This window comes from Microcaecilia unicolor, chromosome 1 (assembly GCF_901765095.1).
Source record: "Microcaecilia unicolor chromosome 1, aMicUni1.1, whole genome shotgun sequence".
NCBI lineage: Eukaryota > Metazoa > Chordata > Amphibia > Gymnophiona > Siphonopidae > Microcaecilia > Microcaecilia unicolor.
In genome coordinates this window covers 48921990-48944394 of record NC_044031.1, presented here as the reverse complement: position 1 = coordinate 48944394, position 22405 = coordinate 48921990, and the positions used below count along the sequence as shown (strand labels likewise).

The following is a 22405-nucleotide window of genomic DNA, read 5'->3' as shown; positions in this document are numbered from 1 at the left end:
AAAAGAGAAATTGTCTGCAAGAAAACACTTCCCTGTGGAAATCCTTTTGATATTACCTCTACAGTATAGGTAAAGAAGGGAATTATTGTATTTGGTTTGTTGTAGACAAACCTTTCTGAGGGCTGGTAATATGACAAGAAATTTGTATAGTGTTCCTTCGCATGAATTTCAGAGGTTTGGGTTTATAATATATAATGTTTACTAATCATACTTCTGATCATTTATGCAGGTGTTTAGAGAAATTGAAGCACGTCCAAATTACGCTATCACGATTCGAGTTTCCTATTTGGAAATCTACAATGAGACTCTCTTTGACCTTCTGTCCAGCATGCCAGATGTCATGTCTACAGATGCTCAAATGATGATAAAGGAGGACTCACACGGAGTTCATGTGAAGGGTTTGTCTGTCCATCTTACCAACAGTGAGGAAGATGCTTTGAATCTTCTTTTTGAGGTGAGAACAGATGCTGGGGTCTCTTGATTCATGCCAAAGCACACTCCGGCTGATGCGGCTATCTGGTCATTTTCATCGGCATTTAACCGATTAGTAGCACTGAAAATGACTGGTTAGCACCAAAGTGGAAGGCAGCTACGTCAGGGGTGTTCTGGGGGTATTTCAGGGGCAAAGACCAGTTAGCTTCCAATATTCAGAGCTAACCGGCCATGTTTAGCACATAAATAGAACCGCATAAATAGCTATCCTTTCTTTCTCCGAAGACAAGCAGGCATAATATTCTCACATGTGGATGACGTCATCTACAGAGCCCGGTGCGATCATTGCCATAGTGCTTTAAAACTTTAAAGCAGTGCTCCCATCGCGCATGAGCAGGTGCCTTCCTGCCCAATGCTTGAACGCAGGACCAGTAGTCTAGCATTTTCTGCAGAGCAGAGAGGCTGATGGAGTAGCGTAATGGTTAGTGCAGTGGGCTGAGAACTGGGTTCGATTCCTAATGCAGTTCCTTGTGACCCTGGGCAAGTCACTTAACCCTTCATTGCCCTAGGTACAAAACTTAGATTATGAGCCCTCTAGGGACTGAGAAGTATCTGCAAATAGTATATGTAAACCTCTTTTGTTGTACCCAAAGGTGGTATAACAAATCCATAACCCCTCAGACCCTCCCTAATCTCTCCTCAGCACGTCAAACTTTTGCCTTTTGGTGCCTTCCATTTTTCAGGATATTTTTTTCTTATTTATTCTTCTTTTTATTTATAAATTTTGTTCAATTTGTTAATTTTTTAAATTATTTTTCTTTTTTTAATTTTCAGCCTTTGGGGCCTCTGAGCCCTTCTTTTGCCCAGAAAGCATCAACCATTTTTGGATGCACGACTACTTGAACTCCCCGGGCCATTGAGGCTTTCGACCTTGCGTCAGCCATTTTCTCCTCATGTCAAAGGGGGTGCCCAGTGGCTTTAAGTTTAATCGATGCGATAGGACCATTTCAGGCATAACATCAAGAGGGTCTAACATCGGACTCGGTACTACGTCTCCTTTGTGTCACTATCTCTGCAGAGATTTCGGTGTTGGGCGTGGTGCACTCGACGCACGTACACCCGGCGCCTCTGAGCCAGGGAACGCAAGGGGCTCTGCGAGCGAGCATGCCTGGAAGAGAGCGGCACTCGCAACTTCCTTTCTGGTGCAGGCGGATTCCCCTGATGTCAGACGCCTTCACCATTTAGAAACCAACCGACCGGTGTCCCATTGTCTCAGCTACAACTTAGTTGCAGCTCTTGGCACATCTCCGTCCCTTGCCTTTGCCACCGCCTGCCTGTCTGAATCTCTTGCCTGAACCTGACATTGCCTTTGCCAGCCTTCTGCCTGAACTGTGAGCTTGAACCTGACCTTGCCTTTGCCAGCTGCCTGCCTGTCTGTCTGAATCCCTTGCTTGAACCTGACCTTGCCTTTGCCAGCCGCCTGCCTGTCTGAATCTGTTGCCTGGGCCTGACCTTGCTTTTGCCAGCCACCTGCCTGAACTGTGAGCTTGAACCTGACCCTACCTTTGCCAGCCGCCTACCTGTCTGATCCTGTAGACCATAGTAACATAGTAGATGATGGCAGAAAAAGACCTGCACGGTCCACCCAGTCTGCCCAACAAGATAAACTCACGTGCCATTTTTTGTGTATATCTTATCTTGATTTGTACCTGTCTTTTTCAGGTCACAGACCGTATAAGTCTGCCCAGCACTATCCCCGCCTCCCAACCACTAGCCCCGCCTCCCACCACCGGCTCTGGCACAGACCATATAAGTCTGCCCAGCACTATCCCCACCTCCCAACCACCAGCTAAGCTTCTGGGGATCCCTTCCTTCTGAGCAGGATTCCTTTATGTTTATCCCACGCATGTTTGAATTCCGTTATCGTTTTCCTCTCCACCACCTCCCACGGGAGGGCATTCCAAGCATCCACCACTCTCTCCGTGAAAAAATACTTCCTGACATTTTCTTGAGTCTGCCCCCCTTCAATCTCATTTCATGTCCTTTAGTTCTACCGACTTCCCCTCTCCGGAAAAGGTTCGTTTGCGGATTATTACCTTTCAAATATTTGAACGTCTGTATCATATCACCCCTGTTTCTCCTTTCCTCCAGGGTATGCATGTTCAGGTCAACAAGTCTCTCCTCATACATCTTGCAACGTAAATCCCATACCATTCTTGTAGCTTTTCTTTGACCAATCCTGACTCTACCTGTGGTTGCTACCAGCCTACCTTTTACCTGTGCCGATTGCAGTCCTCTGGCAGAGGCTGCTTCCCTGTCTCCTTCCTCTGCTGCCTTGACTACTCCTACTTCTGGTACTGTTTCTGGTAGTCTATCCTCACACATATCATTTCATCCAAGGGGCTACAAATGGATCCTGACAAACTCCGATCTATCCAAGATTGGACCCAGCCTCTGGGGCTCCGAGCACTGCAATGCTTCCTGGGGTTCGCAAACTATTACAGACAATTTATAGATCATTATTCCATTGTCACTGCTCTGTTAATGGCTCTTACCAGAAAGGGGGCAGATGTCAAGAACTGGTCCTCAGAAGCCCTGCAGGCCTTTAATAGATTAAAGTAGGCCTTGTCTGCCCCAGTCCTACGGAGTTCAGACATCAGTAAACTGTTTACACTGGAAGAGAACGCATCCTCTCTTGGAGCCGGAGCCATATTGTTCCAAGCCTCTGAAATGGGGAGACTCCATCTCTGCTTCTTTTTCTCTAAGAAATTTACTTCTATGGAACATAATTACACCATTGGAGATAGGGAACTGCTAGCTCTTAAGCTGGCTTTGCAAGACTGGTGTCACTTACTGGAAGGGGCTGTCCACCCCATTACCATCATAACGTACCGTAAAAATCTCCTTTATCTGCAAAATGCCAAACATCTAAATCCTCGACAGGCCTGATGGTCTTTGTTTTTTGCTCGTTTTAACTTTCAACTTACCTTCAGACCAGCGGAAAAGAACATCCAAGTTGATGCATTATCCAGAACCTTTGAATCGTCTGAGGAGTCTGAGGAACCCCAACCTATGCTAAAGCCAGCCTGCATTATTACTGCTACTAGAGTTACTCCATCTGTCACTACACCTCCGGTGCTGTCTCGATTTTGGCAGACTATCCTTAGATAGGGACATTCCTCTCGTCTGGCCGGTCATCCAGGATTTCGTAAAACCCTGCACCTAATCTCCCAACACTATTGGTGGCCTTGTGTGGCACAAGATATACAGCAGTTTGTTACCACTTGCTCGACTTGTGTTCGTATTAAGGTACTCATTCCTAGCCTGTGAGGGTTTTATTGGACCCTTGCTAAGTTTTGCTTTGCCCCTGATCACAAGTCTTATCAGCAGTGCAGTACGCTAAAAAGATGTATTTGGTCCCTAACCAGCAGCTTGATCGTTTAAGAGGTTCTCTAGTACCCCATGAAAAAATTAGAATGGATACCTATTGCTTCACGAAAGGCTTGATGAAACAATGAGCAGTGTTCTTCAAAGTTCCGGACTAACCGACTATGAAAAGGCCAAATGTTATTCATCCATGTTACAGTGCTACCTTTTGCTTGCCAGATAGGGTGAAAGGGAAAGAGAAAAAATAAACCTGTATCTCCCCAAACATAGTTATAAGCAGATTGAGGTGTCACTAGAGAACGGCCTGTTCTTCAGGAAGTGTTAAAAGGAATTGGTGTTTGTTATAGGAAAAAGTGTTGCTCGATAAGCTATCCAGGCACAAGGATGTGGTGACCTGGGGTGCTAATGGGACCCGTTGGGCGGGTCTACTCTGCTCAACCTGGTTCACACGGCTACAGAGACACCTGCTCTTTCCCAACAAAGGAAATCCAGAGGTTGGGAAGAGTTCATGTAGTCCTTGGCCGAACTCAATATACTCACCACGGTAGTCAGCAACAGGAGCAACAGGCATCTGTTCGAACTTCTTAAAGAAAAACCCACAGAGGTCTCTGCAAAATTCACCACCCCTGTGAAAACTGTAGAAACTCTTCCCCTTAAAAAAAAAAAAAACCTGTGAAATACATTAGCCTCCCCTAAAGAAGCAATCTGCATTGAACAGAATATGAATATATAATATGTACAGTTTTAATAAAATTACTTTGTACACAGGCACATGATGCCAGACCCATGATTCCTTTTCAGAGTTTTATTTAGACCCTCTATGGTATCCTTTGTAAGGAACACATCTCTTTAGGTTATGAAACAGACCTCGAAAAGATCTACACACACAATACTTTGTTATTTTTCACAAATTGTTACACCATTTCATCATTTTTCAGAGGGTCCTCAGAATATAATTGTAAAATATTTTGAAAAAAGAAGTCTATAACGGTGGTGTAAGAAAAGCACACGGTGGTGACCACAGGTAGTTGTTAGAGGGTGTTTTAACTGTCTGTTGTGGTGCACAATAGTTTCATAGTGCTTCTGTAAAAAATTCATAACACTGCTAGGCGGATGTCCATAAGAATAAAAAAAAAAAACTTGCCACCGCCATTCTAACACAGATAGATGACTAACCAGTGCTTGCCGGGTAGGTCATGTGGGTGGGTATTTACACTAACAGTGTTTGTGGCAAGCGTGTACTCAATCACTGAGTAAAACATTTAAAAAGTATTCTGTGGTGTACGGGTCCTTTTTCAACAAATGATTAATCTGTACAGTGTTCATTGTTTACATGTAGTCAAACAGTACGTTCCTTTGCTGGTTAACTTCTATTACATTATCAAACACCCCATAGACAATCATGTTTCTCCGAGGACAAGCAGGCTGATGGGTGACGTCCACGGCAGCCCCCTCCAATCGGAAACTTCACTAGCAAAGGCCTTTGCTAGCTCTCGCGCGCTCATGCCCGAACCGGCTCGTGTTCGTCAGTCTTCTTTTGTCCGCGCTCAGGACGGTCATGTTTTGCCGCCGTTTCGTGCCCCTCAAGTTGACCCTCGCACGTCTTCGCGATTTCGCTAAAAAAAAAAAGAAAAAAAAGAGACCTTTGGTCTTGTCCCTTCCCGTGTGTCCAGTTTTTTCCCCGGCGTAAGTTTCCTTTCGCTTTTGGGGTAGGCCTTTTTTGTGGCCTCGGTATGGGTTTTTCTCTCCCTTATTTTTGGTGCCCTTCGTCACCATCGCGAATTTTGATTTCGCCGGCATGATTTTTCCGCCCATGTCATCGAAGTCTCCCAGCGGCTTCAAGAAGTGCACCCAGTGCACCCGGGTAATCTCGCTCACTGATAGGCACGCTTCGTGTCTTCAGTGTCTGGGGGCTGGGCACCGCCTGCAGGCCTGTAGTCTTTGTGCTCTTTTACAAAAGAGGACTCAGGTAGCGAGGTTGGCCCAGTGGAACGTGTTGTTCTCGGGCTCTTCGTCAACAACAGCACCGGAGGCATCGAGCGCATCGACGTCGACAGCATCGAAGTCTTCAACCTCGGCATCGACTGCATCGACGGCATCGAGGTTTCGACCCTCTGCATCGTCGGTACCGAGACATCGAAAGGCTGCGTCGGCGTCGGTGGTACCGGGACCTCCGCTGTTGCTGATGTCGTCGGACGGTGGTTCTTCGACTGGAGTGCAGGTGAGGGCTGTCCATTCCCCTGCTGGTGGCGGTGAGCCTTCGGGTGGGTCTCCTCCTGCCTTGAGGGCTCCTGCGGTACAGCCCCCCCGAGACCGACCTTCTTCGGCCTCGGCCCCGAGGATGAGATGGTTGGATTCTACGTCCTCCTCGTCGGTACCGGGAAGCTCTGGTGACATGCTTCGTTTGAAGAAATCAAAGAAGCATCGACACCGGTCTCCTTCCCACATCGGTACCGAGAGCTCCGGGTCACCGAGGGAGTCGGCACCCAGTAGGCATCGGCACCGGGAGGATCGCTCACCCTCTGTTCAGGAGGTGTCGATGCGCTCCACCTTGGACAGCCCGGAACCGCCTCCACGCCCGGAACAGACTTTGACCTCGACGCCTGCATCGGCTTCCATGTCTTTCTCCACAGCCGCTCTGCACGAGAGTCTCCGGGCCGTTCTTCCAGAGATTCTGGGAGAGCTGTTGCGCCCTTCCCCTCCGGTACCAGGGGTGCCTGCGCCACCGGTACCATCGAGTGAGGCGCCGGCTGGCCCTTTGCCGGGGTGAGGTCTCCGACATTGGTACTGCTTGCGGTACCGGCTGCGGCCGCCTCCCAGGAAGACTCCCTGACGACGTCGGTAGAGGGAGCTTCGCTGGTGCTGGCGAGGGAGTCTACCTCTTGGCGCTCCCACCGTGGCCGTGTTTCCACGGAGTCGAGTCGGGCATGGCTTCAGACGCAGGTTCATGAACTTCTGTCTGATACCGATGGTGAGGCCTCGTGGGAGGAGGAGGAGGACATCAGATATTTCTCTGACGAGGAGTCTGATGGCCTTCCTTCTGATCCCACTCCCTCCCCTGAAAGGCAGCTTTCTCCTCCCGAGAGTCTGTCTTTCGCGGCCTTTGTCTGGGAGATGTCTACGGCCATCCCCTTCCCGGTGATCGTGGAGGATGAGCCCAGGGCTGAGATGTTTGAGCTCTTGGACTATCCTTCTCCACCTAAGGAAGCGTCCACAGTACCCATGCATCATGTCCTAAAAAAGACATTGCTGGTGAACTGGACCAAGCCTCTAACTAATCCCCACATTCCCAAGAAGATCGAGTCCCAGTACCGGATCCATGGGGACCCAGAGCTGATGCGCACTCAGTTGCCTCACGAATCTGGTGTGGTGGATCTGGCCCTAAAGAAGGCTAAGAGTTCTAGGGAGCATGCTTCGGTGCCCCCGGGCAAGGACTCTAGAACCTTAGACTCCTTTGGGAGGAGGGCCTACCATTCTTCAATGCTCGTGGCCAAGATTCAGTCCTACCAGCTCTACACGAGCATCCACATGCGGAACAATCTGCGGCAGTTGGCAGGCTTGGTGGACAAGCTCCCTTCTGAGCAAGCCAAGCCGTTTCAGGAGGTGGTCAGGCAGCTGAAGGCGTGCAGAAAATTCCTGGCCAGAGGGGTATATGAAACCTTTGATGTTGCGTCCAGGGCCGCTGCTCAATGTGTGGTGATGTGCAGACTCTCATGGCTGCGTGCCTCCGACCTGGAGAATAGAATCCAGCAGCGGATTGCGGACTCCCCTTGCCAAGCGGACAACATTTTTGGAGAAAAAGTCGAACAGGTGGTAGAGCAGCTCCACCAGCGGGATAACGCTTTCGACAAATTCTCCCGCCGGCAGCCTTCAGCATCTACCTCTTCAGGTAGACGTTTTTATGGGGGAAGGAGGACTGTTCCCTACTCTTCTGGTAAGCGAAGGTACAATCCTCCCTCTCGACAGCCTGCGGCCCAGGCTAAGCCCCAGCGTGCGCGCTCTCGTCAGCATCGTGCACCTCAGCAAGGCCCCACAGCTCCCCAGCAAAAGCAGGGGGCGAGCTTTTGACTGGCTCCAGAAGAGCATAGCCGATGTCAAAGTGTCCGTGCCGGGCGATCTGCCGGTCGGGGGGAGGTTGAAAGTTTTTCATCAAAGGTGGCCTCTCATAACCTCCGACCAGTGGGTCCTCCAAATAGTCCAGCAAGGATACACCCTCAATTTGGCCTCGAAGCCTCCAAATTGCCCACCGGGAGCTCAGTCCTTCAGCTTCCAGCACAAGCAGGTACTTGCAGAGGAACTCTCTGCCCTTCTCAGCGCCAATGCGGTCGAGCCCGTGCCACCCGGGCAAGAAGGGCTGGGATTCTATTCCAGGTACTTCCTTGTGGAAAAGAAAACAGGGGGGATGCGTCCCATCCTAGACCTAAGGGCCCTGAACAAATATCTGGTCAAGGAAAAGTTCAGGATGCTTTCCCTGGGCACCCTTCTTCCCATGATTCAGCAAAACGATTGGCTATGCTCTCTGGGCTTAAAGTATGCTTATACACACATCCCGATACTGCCAGCTCACAGACAGTATCTTCGATTTCGTCTGGGATCACGTCACTTCCAGTACTGTGTGCTACCCTTTGGGCTCGCCTCTGCACCCAGAGTGTTCACGAAGTGCCTGGCTGTGGTAGCAGCAGCGCTTCGCAGGCTCGGAGTGCATGTGTTCCCTTATCTCGACGATTGGCTGGTGAAGAACACTTCCGAGGCAGGAGCTCTACAGTCCATGCAGATTACTATTCGACTCCTGGAGCTACTAGGGTTTGTAATAAATTACCCAAAGTCCCACCTTCTCCCAGTACGGAGACTCGAATTCATAGGAGCTCTGCTGGATTCTCGGACAGCTCGTGCCTATCTCCCGGAGATGAGGGCCAACAATCTGCTGTCCCTCGTCTCCCGGGTACGAGCGTCCCAGCAGATCACAGCTCGGCAGATGTTGAGATTGCTTGGCCACATGGCCTCCACAGTCCATGTGACTCCCATGGCTCGTCTTCACATGCGATCTGTTCAATGGACCCTAGCTTCCCAGTGGTTTCAGGCTGCTGGGGATCTAGAGGATGTGATCCACCTGTCCACGAGTTTTCTCAAATCTCTGTACTGGTGGACGATTTGGGCCAATTTGACTCTGGGATGCCCCTTCCAAATTCCTCAGCCACAAAAGGTGCTGACTATGGATGCGTCTCTCCTGGGGTGGGGAGCTCATGTCGATGGACTTCACACCCAAGGATGCTGGTCCCTCCAGGAACGCGATCTGCAGATCAATCTCCTGGAGTTACGAGTGGTCTGGAACGCTCTGAAGGCTTTCAGAGATCGGCTGTCCCATCAAATTGTCCAAATTCAGACAGACAACCAGGTTGCCATGCATTACATCAACAAGCAGGGGGGCACCGGATCTCGCCCCCTGTGTCAGGAAGCCGTCAGCATGTGGCTCTGGGCTCGCCGTTACGGCATGTGGCTCCAAGCCACATATCTGGCAGGCGTAAACAACAGTCTGGCCGACAGGTTGAGCAGGATTATGCAACCTCACGAGTGGTCGCTCAATTCCAGAGTAGTGCGCCAGATCTTCCAAGCGTGGGGCACCCCCTTGGTAGATCTCTTCGCATCTCGAGCCAACCACAAGGTCCCTCAGTTCTGTTCCAGACTTCAGGCCCACGGTCGACTGGCATCGGATGCCTTCCTCCTGGATTGGGGGGGAAGGTCTGCTGTATGCTTATCCTCCCATACCTCTGGTGGTGAAGACTTTGTTGAAACTCAAACAAGACCGGGGCACCATGATTCTGATTGCTCCCTTTTGGCCGCGTCAGATCTGGTTCCCGCTTCTTCTGGAGTTGTCCTTCGAAGAACCGTGGAGATTGGAGTGTTTTCCGACCCTCATCACACAGGACGAAGGGGCGCTTCTGCATCCCAGCCTCCAGTCTCTGGCTCTCACGGCCTGGATGTTGAGGGCGTAGACTTTGCCTCTTTGGGTCTGTCAGAGGGTGTCTCCCGTGTCTTGCTTGCTTCCAGAAAAGATTCCACTAAGAGGAGTTACTTCTTTTTATGGAGGAGGTTTGCCGTCTGGTGTGACAGCAAGGCCTTAGATCCTCGCTCTTGTCCTACACAGACCCTGCTTGACTACCTTCTGCACTTTTCTGAGTCTGGTCTCAAGACCAACTCTGTAAGGGTTCACCTTAGCGCAATCAGTGCATACCATTACCGTGTGGAAGGTAAGCCGATCTCAGGACAGCCTTTAGTTGTTCGCTTCATGAGAGGTTTGCTTTTGTCAAAGCCCCCCGTCAAACCTTCTACAGTGTCATGGGATCTCAATGTCGTTCTCACCCAGCTGATGAAACCTCCTTTTGAGCCACTGAACTCCTGCCATCTGAAGTACTTGACCTGGAAGGTCATTTTCTTGGTGGCAGTTACTTCAGCTCGTAGAGCCAGTGAGCTTCAGGCCCTGGTAGCCCAGGCCCCTTACACCAGATTTCATCATAATAGAGTAGTCCTCCGCACTCACCCTAAGTTCTTCCGAAGGTAGTGTCGGAGTTCCATCTGAACCAGTCAATTGTCTTGCCAACATTTTTTCCCCGTCCTCATTCCTGCCCTGCTGAACGTCAGCTGCACACATTGGACTGCAAAAGAGCATTGGCCTTCTATCTGGAGCGGACACAGCCCAACAGACAGTCCGCCCAATTCTTTGTTTCTTTTGATCCCAACAGGAGGGGAGTGGCTGTGGGGAAACGCACCATATCCAATTGGCTAGCAGATTGCATTTCCTTCACTTACGCCCAGGCTGGGCTGGCTCTTGAGGGTCATGTCACGGCTCACAATGTCAGAGCCATGGCTGCGTCAGTGGCCCACTTGAAGTCAGCCACTATTGAAGAGATCTGCAAAGCTGCGACGTGGTCATCTGTCCACACATTCACATCTCATTACTGCCTGCAGCAGCATACCCGACGCGACAGTCGGTTCGGGCAGTCAGTGCTTCAGAATCTGTTCGGGGTTTAGAATCCAACTCCACCCCCCTAGGCCCATGTTTTATTCTGTTCCAGGCTACACTCTCTGTTAGTTGGATAAGTTTTTAGGTCAATCTCAGTTATGTCCTCGCCGTTGCGAGGCCCAATTGACCATGTTTGTTGTTTTGAGTGAGCCTGGGGGCTAGGGATACCCCATCAGTGAGAACAAGCAGCCTGCTTGTTCTTGGAGAAAGCGAATGCTACATACCTGTAGAAGGTATTCTCCGAGGACAGCAGGCTGATTGTTCTCACAAACCTGCCCGCCTCCCCTTTGGAGTTGTGTCTTCCCTTGTCTTTGTCTTGCTACATATGGGACTGAGGAACACGAGCCGGTTCGGGCAGGAAGACGGCCGCGCATGCGCGGTGCGCATGAGCGTGCGAGAGCTAGCAAAGGCCTTTGCTAGTGAAGTTTCCGATTGGAGGGGCTGCCGTGGACGTCACCCATCAGTGAGAACAATCAGCCTGCTGTCCTCGGAGAATACCTTCTACAGGTATGTAGCATTCGCTTTACAGCATGGAGCAAAGCATTCGCAAAGTGGATTGCAGCGTACAGATTACTGGTTTTAATCAAGGAATAGTGATCTGTGCATTCCTGATCGAATACTCAAAAGTATTAAATATAAATAGAGGAAGAAAGAGACTGTACTAATGATACTCACTTGACTCTTTTCAATTACTGATTACAATGCTTTTAAATATCAAACTGTCACTAGAATACAAAATATTCAAGGGGAAAAAGCCTCAACCCTCCCTGTACTTCTGTATTTCAGAACAATAATGTGGTAGGATTAACGAAGGTCAGTTCACTTCATAGGCTTAAAAACCTCCTTGAAAAATAATTGTTAAAACTCCAGTGAAACAAGCATTTCATAGATCCCTTCCCCCCCAAATGTGACATAAATGTAAGAAAAAACAAACAGTGTCATGGAGTCAAGAGCAATGAGCCCTTGGGCCACTACCGGCGACCGGCAGCAGCAAGGATCGCAAACAAGGATCTAAGATGGAAATGGATAGGACTGGTATGAATAGGACCAGAGCTGAGCGGAAGACAGGCAGGACTGGAACAAGCCGGACTGTAACAAGCTGGACTGGAGCTGAAGGTAGGCAGCGCTGGAGCAAGTAGGACTGGAACAGAAACTGAAGGCAGGCAGGACTGGAACAGATGTTGTAAGCTCTTTGAGCAGGGACTGTCTTTCTTCTATGTTTGTGCAGCGCTGCGTATGCCTTGTAGCGCTATAGAAATGCTAAATAGTAGTAGTAGTAGGCAAGACTGGAACAGAAGCTGAAGGCAGGCAGGGCTGGAACAAGCAGGACTGGAACTGAAGCTGAAGGCAGGCAGGGCTGGAATAGGCAAGACTGGAACAGAAGCTGAAGGCAGGCAGGGCTGGATCAAGCAGGACTGGAACTGAAGCTGAAGGCAGGCAGGACTGGAACAAACAGGACCAGAACTGAAGCTGAAAGCAGGCAGGGTAGAACAAGTGGGACTGGAACAAACAGGAATGGAACTGAAGCGGAAGGCAGACAGGGCTGGAACAAGCAGTGGTGGAACTGAAGCTGAAGACTTACAGGACTGGAACAAGCAGGGTTGGGATTGAAGTTGAAGACTGGCAGGACATGGCTGAAACAAACACACACAGATGAAAACTCATCTGAAGACCTCTGTTGCAAAGGCAAAGCATGAAAGTTTCAAGGTGCTTTTATAAAGAACCTTACTAATGATGTCACACATGAGAGTGAGGCATGGATACAGAAACACAAGAGTGAGGCTTGGTTGCAGGGACACCCAAATGGAACTGGCATGATCTCTGATACAGGATTGAGAAACAGGGAAAAAGCAGTCCACAGCAGCTATAGGGCCTGGTTACTAGGAGGAGAGGTGAGTGTAGGTATGAGACACGGCCACAACCATGGCACTTAGCTTGTAAACTTCTGTGACTCCATTTTCACTTATAACACACACCGACTGTGGCTAAAGTTTCACCAAACAGCATATGTCAAAGTGCAAACCGTGTATCTAAAAAAAACAACACGTTATGTCAAATCTGCTCCAAAAAAAACGTTCAAAAACATGAAATAAAGTGATTTGCAATATATGCCATGACGAGCTATCTAATTTACATGTTGATTAAAAAAACAAAGTACTTGCTAGTGTTCAGTTGCGTTCACATCTTACAACGTCACTGGATCCCAAAAAAACATGGCCACGGGACAGCTTCCTTTTACCTGGTCGACACACCCAAATGTTAAAAGTGACAACTCTTGTAGAGAAATAATCTTAATTCTTTATAATAAGCTTCTCCAATCAATTCTTGTATTCAAACCCTTTGGTTCTTCTGTTTGCAATTTAAAGATCCAAAACGTTCTTGCTGTAGTTAAAGTCGTTATCAATCCATCTAATCTTTCACTTGTTCTACGGTGCATGGAAAGAGGAATATCCGTGTCTTCTTTGCAAGCAATGTTCAACAATTGGAGCCTCAATCTAGAGTGCTTTAGACACTTTCAAGGGGCTTGTCTGTCCAGCATAAATTTTCTGGCACAGACAAATGATCACAGATATTGTGTGATCTGAAACACATGAAGTATCCCCATTTAAAAATATTTTTTCTAAGTTACGGGATATATAAACCACGTGTCCAACTCCATCGTGATTTCATATATCCTGCACCCTTGACATTTACAGTGTTTTCCATTTGATCGTCACTCTGAAGAGGGAGGCTATTGGATAATTAACTATCACACTTTGGCCGCCCTTGCAATGTCTGTTCCATCTTGTTTCATGATCTTACAGGTCAGGTACAACAGCATATTGTTCAAATCCAAATAATCTTCCCTGTGACTGACTATGTAAAAGTCATACGGATCAGTTTCCGATAAGGCTGATAAAGGCGGTATTTCCACATAAATGCTTTTTTTGATACTGGTTTGTGTGGGGTGACAACTGAAAGAGGTCTAATTCTGATTTAATGCATTCTTCTGAGCCATCATACGTAAAAGCTATGATTTTTTCTCAAAATATATCTTCCGGCTCTGTAGCATCGACTCTCTTCGTAGCCTTGCACTTAGGCTTCTGAGATGCTACACAGTTGGGTTTCTTTCCTTTAAGGGTTTCGGGCAGTCCTTCTAAAAGCTTCTGCCTGCTTCTCTTTCTTTAAAGGGCTTTTTGCACGACCGCTGGTCCCAATGCAGTCTGCTCTGCATTGTTATTTATGTTATTCAGAATGGCTGTGGTGACGTGACCCATCACATCTTTCACTGTGTTTTGGGCCGTGCTTTTCACATGTGCTTTAACAATCTCAATGCCTCTTCTTGGCAACAGTAGCACTTTTCTAAAGAGACTACGAAACACACTGCTTATCCCTACTCCGTACATAACAGGTGATCCGTAAAAGCCCAGGAGCCCGTGACCAATCTGGGCCACATAATAATCTCTGAACTTTGTTGGGTCACTGTAAATTTTACTCACTACCATGTTAAGTATCACCTTCCTTTAACAAAATGAGACGTGTCTGTTCTGGTCCATATTTATCTCAAAAGTAATAGTATCAATGTGGTGCATGCTTATGGGGACATAATGGGGTTTATTATACGTGAAGGTGATAAACTCATTACTTTTCCCTTTAACCGGTATGCAGTGCAGCAGTGGTCAAAATGATGTCTGTGTAGAGATACAAGGTGTTCAAACCACCTGTGATGTCATCAGGCAAGCTCGCACTATTAGTAAAACCGCTAGGTTCTAACCCCAAAATGATCGCTAATTCGTCATCTGCTCAGATGAGCACTGGTGGGCCCATATTCTCATTATGGTTTTATGTCTGATGGGGTTATAAGAGATTAGTAGGGGTTGCTTATTGTAATGATTAATGTCTTCATTCATATTCTCCATTAAAGCTTCCACGCTCAAGTAGTAGCCTCTCTGTACTACAAATGTTTTATCTGGTAAACCATAAACCATCAAGATGTAAAATTGGTCTTTTGTAACATTGTCCCACTTGTGAGAGTATTGTATTTCTACCAAACCCACTTCCCAAGGGTCTTGTAAATCCAGAGGTCTTGCTAACCATACTGTAAAACTAGAACTGGTGTTTGTGGAAATATTTCTGCAGAGATGTTGCTAGGAACTTGATCATCCATGTTGATTCTTGTGTGCAGCCTTAGATGTCTTTTACCTCGCTGGTCAGCACCCAACTGTTAAATTTCTCAGGTCAGCCTCTCCATTTCACTAGACATTTTTTGCTCAGAACTCTTCCTTTTGCTTCTAACACTTTTTCAATACAATATACCCTGTCAGTGTCAGGATTAATTTTTTTTATAGTTCTTCAGGGTAAAAAGAACCTCCCACAGTTTGCCCGCCGTAATGCTATATCTTGTACATAAGTACATAAGTACATAAGTAGTGCCATACTGGGAAAGACCAAAGGTCCATCTAGCCCAGCATCCTGTCACCGACAGTGGCCAATCCAGGTCAAGGGCACCTGGCACGCTCCCCAAACGTAAAAACATTCCAGACAAGTTGTACCTAAAAATGAGGAATTTTTCCAGTCCATTTAATAGCGGTCTATGGACTTGTCCTTTAGGAATCTATCTAACCCCTTTTTAAACTCCGTCAAGCTAACCGCCCGTACCACGTTCTCCGGCAATGAATTCCAGAGTCTAATTACACGTTGGGTGAAGAAAAATTTTCTCCGATTCGTTTTAAATTTACCACACTGTAGCTTCAACTCATGCCCTCTAGTCCTAGTATTTTTGGATAGCGTGAACAGTCGCTTCACATCCACCCGATCCATTCCACTCATTATTTTATACACTTCTATCATATCTCCCCTCAGCCGTCTCTTCTCCAAGCTGAAAAGCCCTAGCCTTCTCAGCCTCTCTTCATAGGAAAGTCGTCCCATCCCCACTATCATTTTCGTCGCCCTTCGCTGTACCTTTTCCAATTCTACTATATCTTTTTTGAGATACGGAGACCAGTACTGAACACAATACTCCAGGTGCGGTCGCACCATGGAGCGATACAACGGCATTATAACATCCGCACACCTGGACTCCATACCCTTCTTAATAACACCCAACATTCTATTCGCTTTCCTAGCCGCAGCAGCACACTGAGCAGAAGGTTTCAGCGTATCATCGACGACGACACCCAGATCCCTTTCTTGATCCGTAACTCCTAACGCGGAACCTTGCAAGACGTAGCTATAATTCGGGTTCCTCTTACCCACATGCATCACTTTGCACTTGTCAACATTGAACTTCATCTGCCACTTGCACGCCCATTCTCCCAGTCTCGCAAGGTCCTCCTGTAATCGTTCACATTCCTCCTGCGACTTGACGACCCTGAATAATTTTGTGTCATCGGCGAATTTAATTACCTCACTAGTTATTCCCATCTCTAGGTCATTTATAAATACATTAAAAAGCAACGGACCCAGCACAGACCCCTGCGGGACCCCACTAACTACCCTCCTCCACTGAGAATACTGGCCACGCAATCCTACTCTCTGCTTCCTATCTTTCAACCAGTTCTTAATCCATAATAATACCCTACCTCCGATTCCATGACTCTGCAATTTCTTCAGGAGTCTTTCGTGCGGCACTTTGTCAAACGCCTTCTGAAAATCCAGATATACAATATCAACCGGCTCCCCATTGTCCACATGTTTGCTTACCCCCTCAAAAAAATGCATTAGATTGGTGAGGCAAGACTTCCCTTCACTAAATCCGTGCTGACTTTGTCTCATCAGTCCATGTTTTTGTATATGCTCTGCAATTTTATTCTTAATAATAGCCTCCACCATCTTGCCCGGCACCGACGTCAGACTCACCGGTCTATAATTTCCCGGATCTCCTCTGGAACCCTTCTTAAAAATCGGAGTAACATTGGCTACCCTCCAGTCTTCCGGTATTACACTCGATTTTAGGGACAGATTGCATATTTCTAACAGTAGCTCCGCAAGTTCATTTTTTAGTTCTATTAATACTCTGGGATGAATACCATCAGGTCCCGGTGATTTACTACTCTTCAGCTTGCTGAACTGACCCATTACATCCTCCAAGGTTACAGAGAATTTGTTTAGTTTCTCCGATTCCCCCGCTTCAAATATTCTTTCCGGCACCGGTGTCCCCCCCAAATCCTCCTCGGTGAAGACCGAAGCAAAGAATTCGTTTAATTTCTCCGCTACGGCTTTGTCCTCCTTGATCGCCCCTTTAACACCATTTTCGTCCAGCGGCCCAACCGACTCTTTGGCCGGTTTCCTGCTTTAATGTATCTAAAAAAGTTTTTACTATGTATTTTTGCTTCCAACGCTAATTTCTTCTCAAAGTCCTTTTTTGCCCTCCTTATCTCCGCTTTGCATTTGGCTTGGCATTCCTTATGATCTATCCTGTTACTTTCAGTTGGTTCTCTTCTCCACTTTCTGAAGGATTGTTTTTTGGCTCTAATGATTTCCTTTATCTTACTGTTTAGCCACGCCGGCTGACGTTTAGTCTTTTTTCCCTTTTTCTAATACGTGGAATATATTTGTCCTGAACCTCCAGGATGGTGTTTTTTAAACAGCATCCACGCCTGATGCAAGTTTTTTACTCTGCGAGCTGCTCCTTTCAGTCTTTTTTTCACCATTTTTCTCATTTTGTCGTAATCACCTTTTCTATAGTTAACGCTAGCGTACTTGATTTCCTAGTTTCACTTCCTTCAATGCCAATATCAAAACCGATCATATTATGATCACTGTTATCAAGCGGCCCTCGTATCGTTACCCCCTGCACTAGATCATGAGCACCACTAAGGACTAAGTCTAGTATTTTTCCTTCTCTTGTCGGCTCCTGAACTAGCTGTTCCATGAAGCTGTCCTTGATTTCATCAAGAAATCTTATGTCCCTTGCGTGTACAGATGTTACATTACCCCAGTCTATATGCGGGTAATTGAAATCCCCCATTATTATTGTGTTGCCCAGTTTGTTTGCGTCCCTGATTTCCTTTAACATTTCCGCATCCGTCTGTTCGTCCTGGCCAGGCGGACGGTAGTACACTCCTATCACTATCCTTTTCCCCTTTGCACATGGAATTTCAATCCACAGTGATTCCAAGGAGTGTTTTGCTTCCTGCAGAATTTTCAATCTATTTGATTCAAGGCTCTCGTTAATATACAATGCTACCCCTCCACCAATCCGATTCACCCTATCACTACGATATAATTTGTACCCCGGTATGACAGTGTCCCACTGGTTATCCTCCTTCCACCAGGTCTCAGAGATGCCTATTATATCTAATTTTTCATTTAGTGCAATATATTCTAACTCCCCCATCTTATTTCTTAGGCTCCTGGCATTCGCATATAGACATTTCAAACTATGTTTGTTGTTCCTAAGTACATCATGCTTAGTACTTGACAGGCTTCTGCCCCTTATTACTACTACTACTACTATTTAGCATTTCTATAGCGCTACAAGGCATACGCAGCGCTGCACAAACATAGAAGAAAGACAGTCCCTGCTCAAAGAGCTTACAATCTAATAGACAAAAAATAAATAAAGTAAGCAAATCAAATCAATTAATGTGAACGGGAAGGAAGAGAGGAGGGTAGGTGTAGGCGAGTGGTTACGAGTCAAAAGCAATGTTAAAGAGGTGGGCTTTCAATCTAGATTTAAAGGTGGCCAAGGATGGGGCAAGACGTAGGGGCTCAGGAAGTTTATTCCAGGCATAGGGTGCAGCGAGACAGAAGGCGCGAAGTCTGGAGTTGGCAGTAGTGGAGAAGGGAACAGATAAGAAGGATTTATCCATGGAGCGGAGTGCACGGGAAGGGGTGTAGGGAAGGACGAGTGTGGAGAGATACTGGGGAGCAGCAGAGTGAATACATTTATAGGTTAGTAGAAGAAGTTTGAACAGGATGCGAAAACGGATAGGGAGCCAGTGAAAGGTCTTGAGGAAAGGGGTAGTATGAGTAAAGCGACCCTGGCGGAAGACGAGACGGGCAGCAGAGTTTTGAACCGACTGGAGAGGGGAGAGGTGACTAAGTGGGAGGCCAGCAAGAAGCAGATTGCAGTAGTCTAAACGAGAGGTGACAAGGGTGTGGATGAGGGTTTTGGTAGAGTGCTCGGAAAGAAAGGGGCGGATTTTACGGATGTTGTAAAGAAAGAAACGACAGGTCTTGGCGGTCTGCTGGATATGAGCAGAGAAGGAGAGAGGAGTCGAAGATGACCCCAAGGTTTCGAGCTGAGGAGACAGGGAGAATGAGAGAGCCATCAACAGAAATAGAAAATGGGAGGAGCGGGGAGGTGGGTTTGGGGGGGAAAATGAGAAGCTCGGTTTTGGTCATATTTAATTTCAGGTGGCGTTGAGACATCCAGGCAGCAATGTCAGACAAGCACGCTGAAACTTTGGTTTGGATGCAAGGTGAGATATCAGGGGTAGAAAGGTAGATTTGGGAGTCATCAGCATAGAGATGGTAGGAAAAGCCATGGCATGAGATTAATGAACCAAGGGAAGAAGTGTAGATAGAAAAGAGGAGGGGACCAAGAACAGAACCCTGAGGTACGCCGACAGGCAGAGGGATAGAAGTAGAAGAGGATCCACCAGAGTGAACACTAAAGGTGCGGAGGGATATTATAAATATCTCACACATTTGCTCATACCCCTTTTGAAAAGCACCTTTTGTTTTTGACAGTCGTACATGGTTACCTTTTGCAAAATGTTCCATGGCCATTTCTAGTTTTGCATTCCCTCTATAGATTGTTTTCCAGAGAATTTTGTTTTTACACCAGCTAAAAATGCCTTTTTTTTCTTTCCTGAGAGAAAAAAAACATCTGTCTGACACTGGGACTCTGTTCAGAAAAAGGAGTTTAAAGTACACTACTTTAAACTCCTTTTTCTGAACAGTGCGGCAAAACAACAAAACTTTTTAGCCTCCAGTCTATTTTAAACTCCTTTTTATGAACATTTAAAGTAGACTGAAGGCTAAAATTTTTTTTTGTTTTGTTGCACTGTTCAGAAAAAGGAGTTTAAAGTAGTCTAAAGGCTTAAAAAAGAGAGAGAGAGAGAGAAAAAAAATTTAAGTTGTGCACGTTCCTCCTAGGCTGTAGAGGGCAGTGTCAGGTGCTTTTGACATCACTTCCTATCACGTGACCCCATCCTAGATAGTGGCAAGTAGTGTGAAACAGGAATTGATGTGGGGTGTCCAGTGCCGCCGTCTTAGAAAAGGGGCTGTGTTCTGGGTGGAGTTAGGATATCACTTCCTGTTACTGAAAGGGGTGGGGTTATGCAAAAGGGCGGGGTTTGGGGCAGAGTTTTGCAAATAAGGTGGGGTTAGGGGCAGGATTATACAAAAGGAGCAGGGTGTGGGTGGGGCTATGATGTCATACCCTATGGTGTCATCAAAGGGGTTGGGGCAGGGAATGGGTATGACCTGGGCAGATCCTCGATTCTTATTGGCTGCCGTAACTGAAAGTGGGCATGGCCACCTGTTACAAATCTGCAAATTAGCTTTAACAAAAGCTGGTGAGGTATACTACTCACCTTTCTCCGTTATTGGATTCTTGGATCTGCCACCTCCAATTCAGCAAATTCTAGTGGCAGTGAGGAAATCTTCCACACAATGTTGATATGCTTTTAGAGGAAAAGGTTTTCTCTCTGGTGCTTTACTAATATACAAGAACTCTTTTAATGTCCTCCAAATGCCATACTTCAAAATCTTTCCTTTTTCCACCAATGTCTATTAGAGTACATCTCAGTATGCTCCAACTTCCCTGTGTCCCACTGTTTCTAAATTCATAAGAGGACTTCTTCATACCAAACCACCAATCCAAGAGCCTCCTATCCGTGGGACGTTACTATTGTTCTTTCATTTTTGATGAAGTCACTGTTGAGTTGATGGAATCTACATATCTCAAAAATCTTATCTGGAAAGTCCTCTTCCTGGTAGTAGTTCCATTTGCTAGAAGAATCAGTGAACTTGAAGCATTAGTCAAATTTGAGCTTTGCACACAATTTCATCATAATTAGGTAATTTTACATGCGCTGAACCATAAAAGGGCACACTTTTTTGACATTAATGAGGAGATAGTGTTAGCCACCTTTTGATCCTAAACCTCGGTATGAAAAATCACTACATACTCTGTATTATAATGGGTCTTTGTTTACTATCTTAAAAGAACAGAATCCTAATACTAATGGAATACTAATAAAATTTCTGGAACTAAAAGAACAGAATCCTTTGGCCATTGACAGACTGGGAACCCTAGTAGTTTAATTCTGTTATGAGCAAACTGGTATCCTCCTAACCCAGGGGTTCTCAACCCAGTTCTCGAGAAACATCTAGGCAGTCAGATTTTTAGGATAGCCACAATGAATATGCTTGAGATTAATTTGCATGCAATACTACCTCCTGCCAGCAGGTTGTGCCTCCTTCAGTTTCAGAGAGGGGTGTGGTTCCCTGTGGCATATGGACCCAGGGCAGTTGCTCTGCTTGCATTTTATAATGCCTACTCTGCTCTTGTATGCCTGATTCAGTCCTGCTGTTTGACAGAGAAAGCAGAGTGGCTCACCTGTAACATGTTCTTCATAGACAGCAGGATTAATCAGGGGCATAATCTCTACCACTTTCCTGAGAGTTGTATTTCTCCTGAACCTATGGGACTAACTGAGTAGACTGGAGAGAACATTGCACACAGCAACGACCAGGGATTCTCAGAACTTTACTTTAGTTCTGAGCTATAGGAGAGCTGCCCCACCATTGGATGACATTAACCATTTATTTGCCAGGTTAATCTTACTGTTTATGGAGAAACCCCTGTTACAGATAAGCAGCTTTGCTTTACCTTTTACCTAGCTTTGCCCCAGTATAATCATGATGTTTTCTTGCGTCCCATAATTTTGAAACTTAAAAATACTTTGTTACATATTGAGCCTGCAAATAGGTGGGGAAATGTGGCATACAAATGTAACAAATAAATATATTCATTCTTCTGCAATTTTTAAATATTTGCCAAACTTTTATTTTGGTGTTGTTTACAGGGTGAGACAAACAGGATAATAGCATCACACATTCTCAACAAAAACTCCTCCAGGTCGCACTGTATTTTTACCATCTACATAGAGGTAAGAATAGCACATACAGACGCTTTCAGAATTACTGTAATTTGATAACCTTCCTGAGTGGTCTAAGAGAGTCATTTTCCAGTGCACTTCTTTGGGCAAAAGAGTGATTTACCCACAGAAATGTTTTAAAATTGCCCTCCCAATGTGTAGTTAAAGTTAGATTTGTCCAGTCTGTATGCACATAAATTTATTCAGGCTGGGTGGAGGTATTTGCCCTTACGTGCATACTTTGAAAATTAAAGTATAAACACTGGGGGCATAACCACGGGTGAGCCTAGAGTAGCTAAAGTGGAGCTGTCAGCCACAAAAAGTGCTGCTTCTAACTCCGGCACCGCAACCATGTTAAAGTTAGGACAGCTCCGTATTTCTTCAGCTGGAGGGGCTTGGGGATCCCTGCCAGAGAAGGTAATTTTAATTGAGGGGGGGAGTGAAGAGAGAGAGAGAGATGGAGAAGGTCGCC

At 46.5% G+C, this 22405-nt stretch overlaps 1 protein-coding gene across 1 annotated transcript in view; it reads left to right on the top strand.

Annotated features, from left to right (window-relative positions):
* Positions 1–22405, top strand: part of KIF9 (kinesin family member 9) — a 275713-nt gene that overhangs the window by 62771 nt on the left and 190537 nt on the right. Inside the window, exons 5-6 of the mRNA XM_030196974.1 lie at positions 230–454; positions 21862–21945. Of these exons, the coding sequence (XP_030052834.1) occupies positions 230–454; positions 21862–21945 (309 nt within the window). The remainder of the gene's footprint in view (positions 1–229; positions 455–21861; positions 21946–22405) is intronic.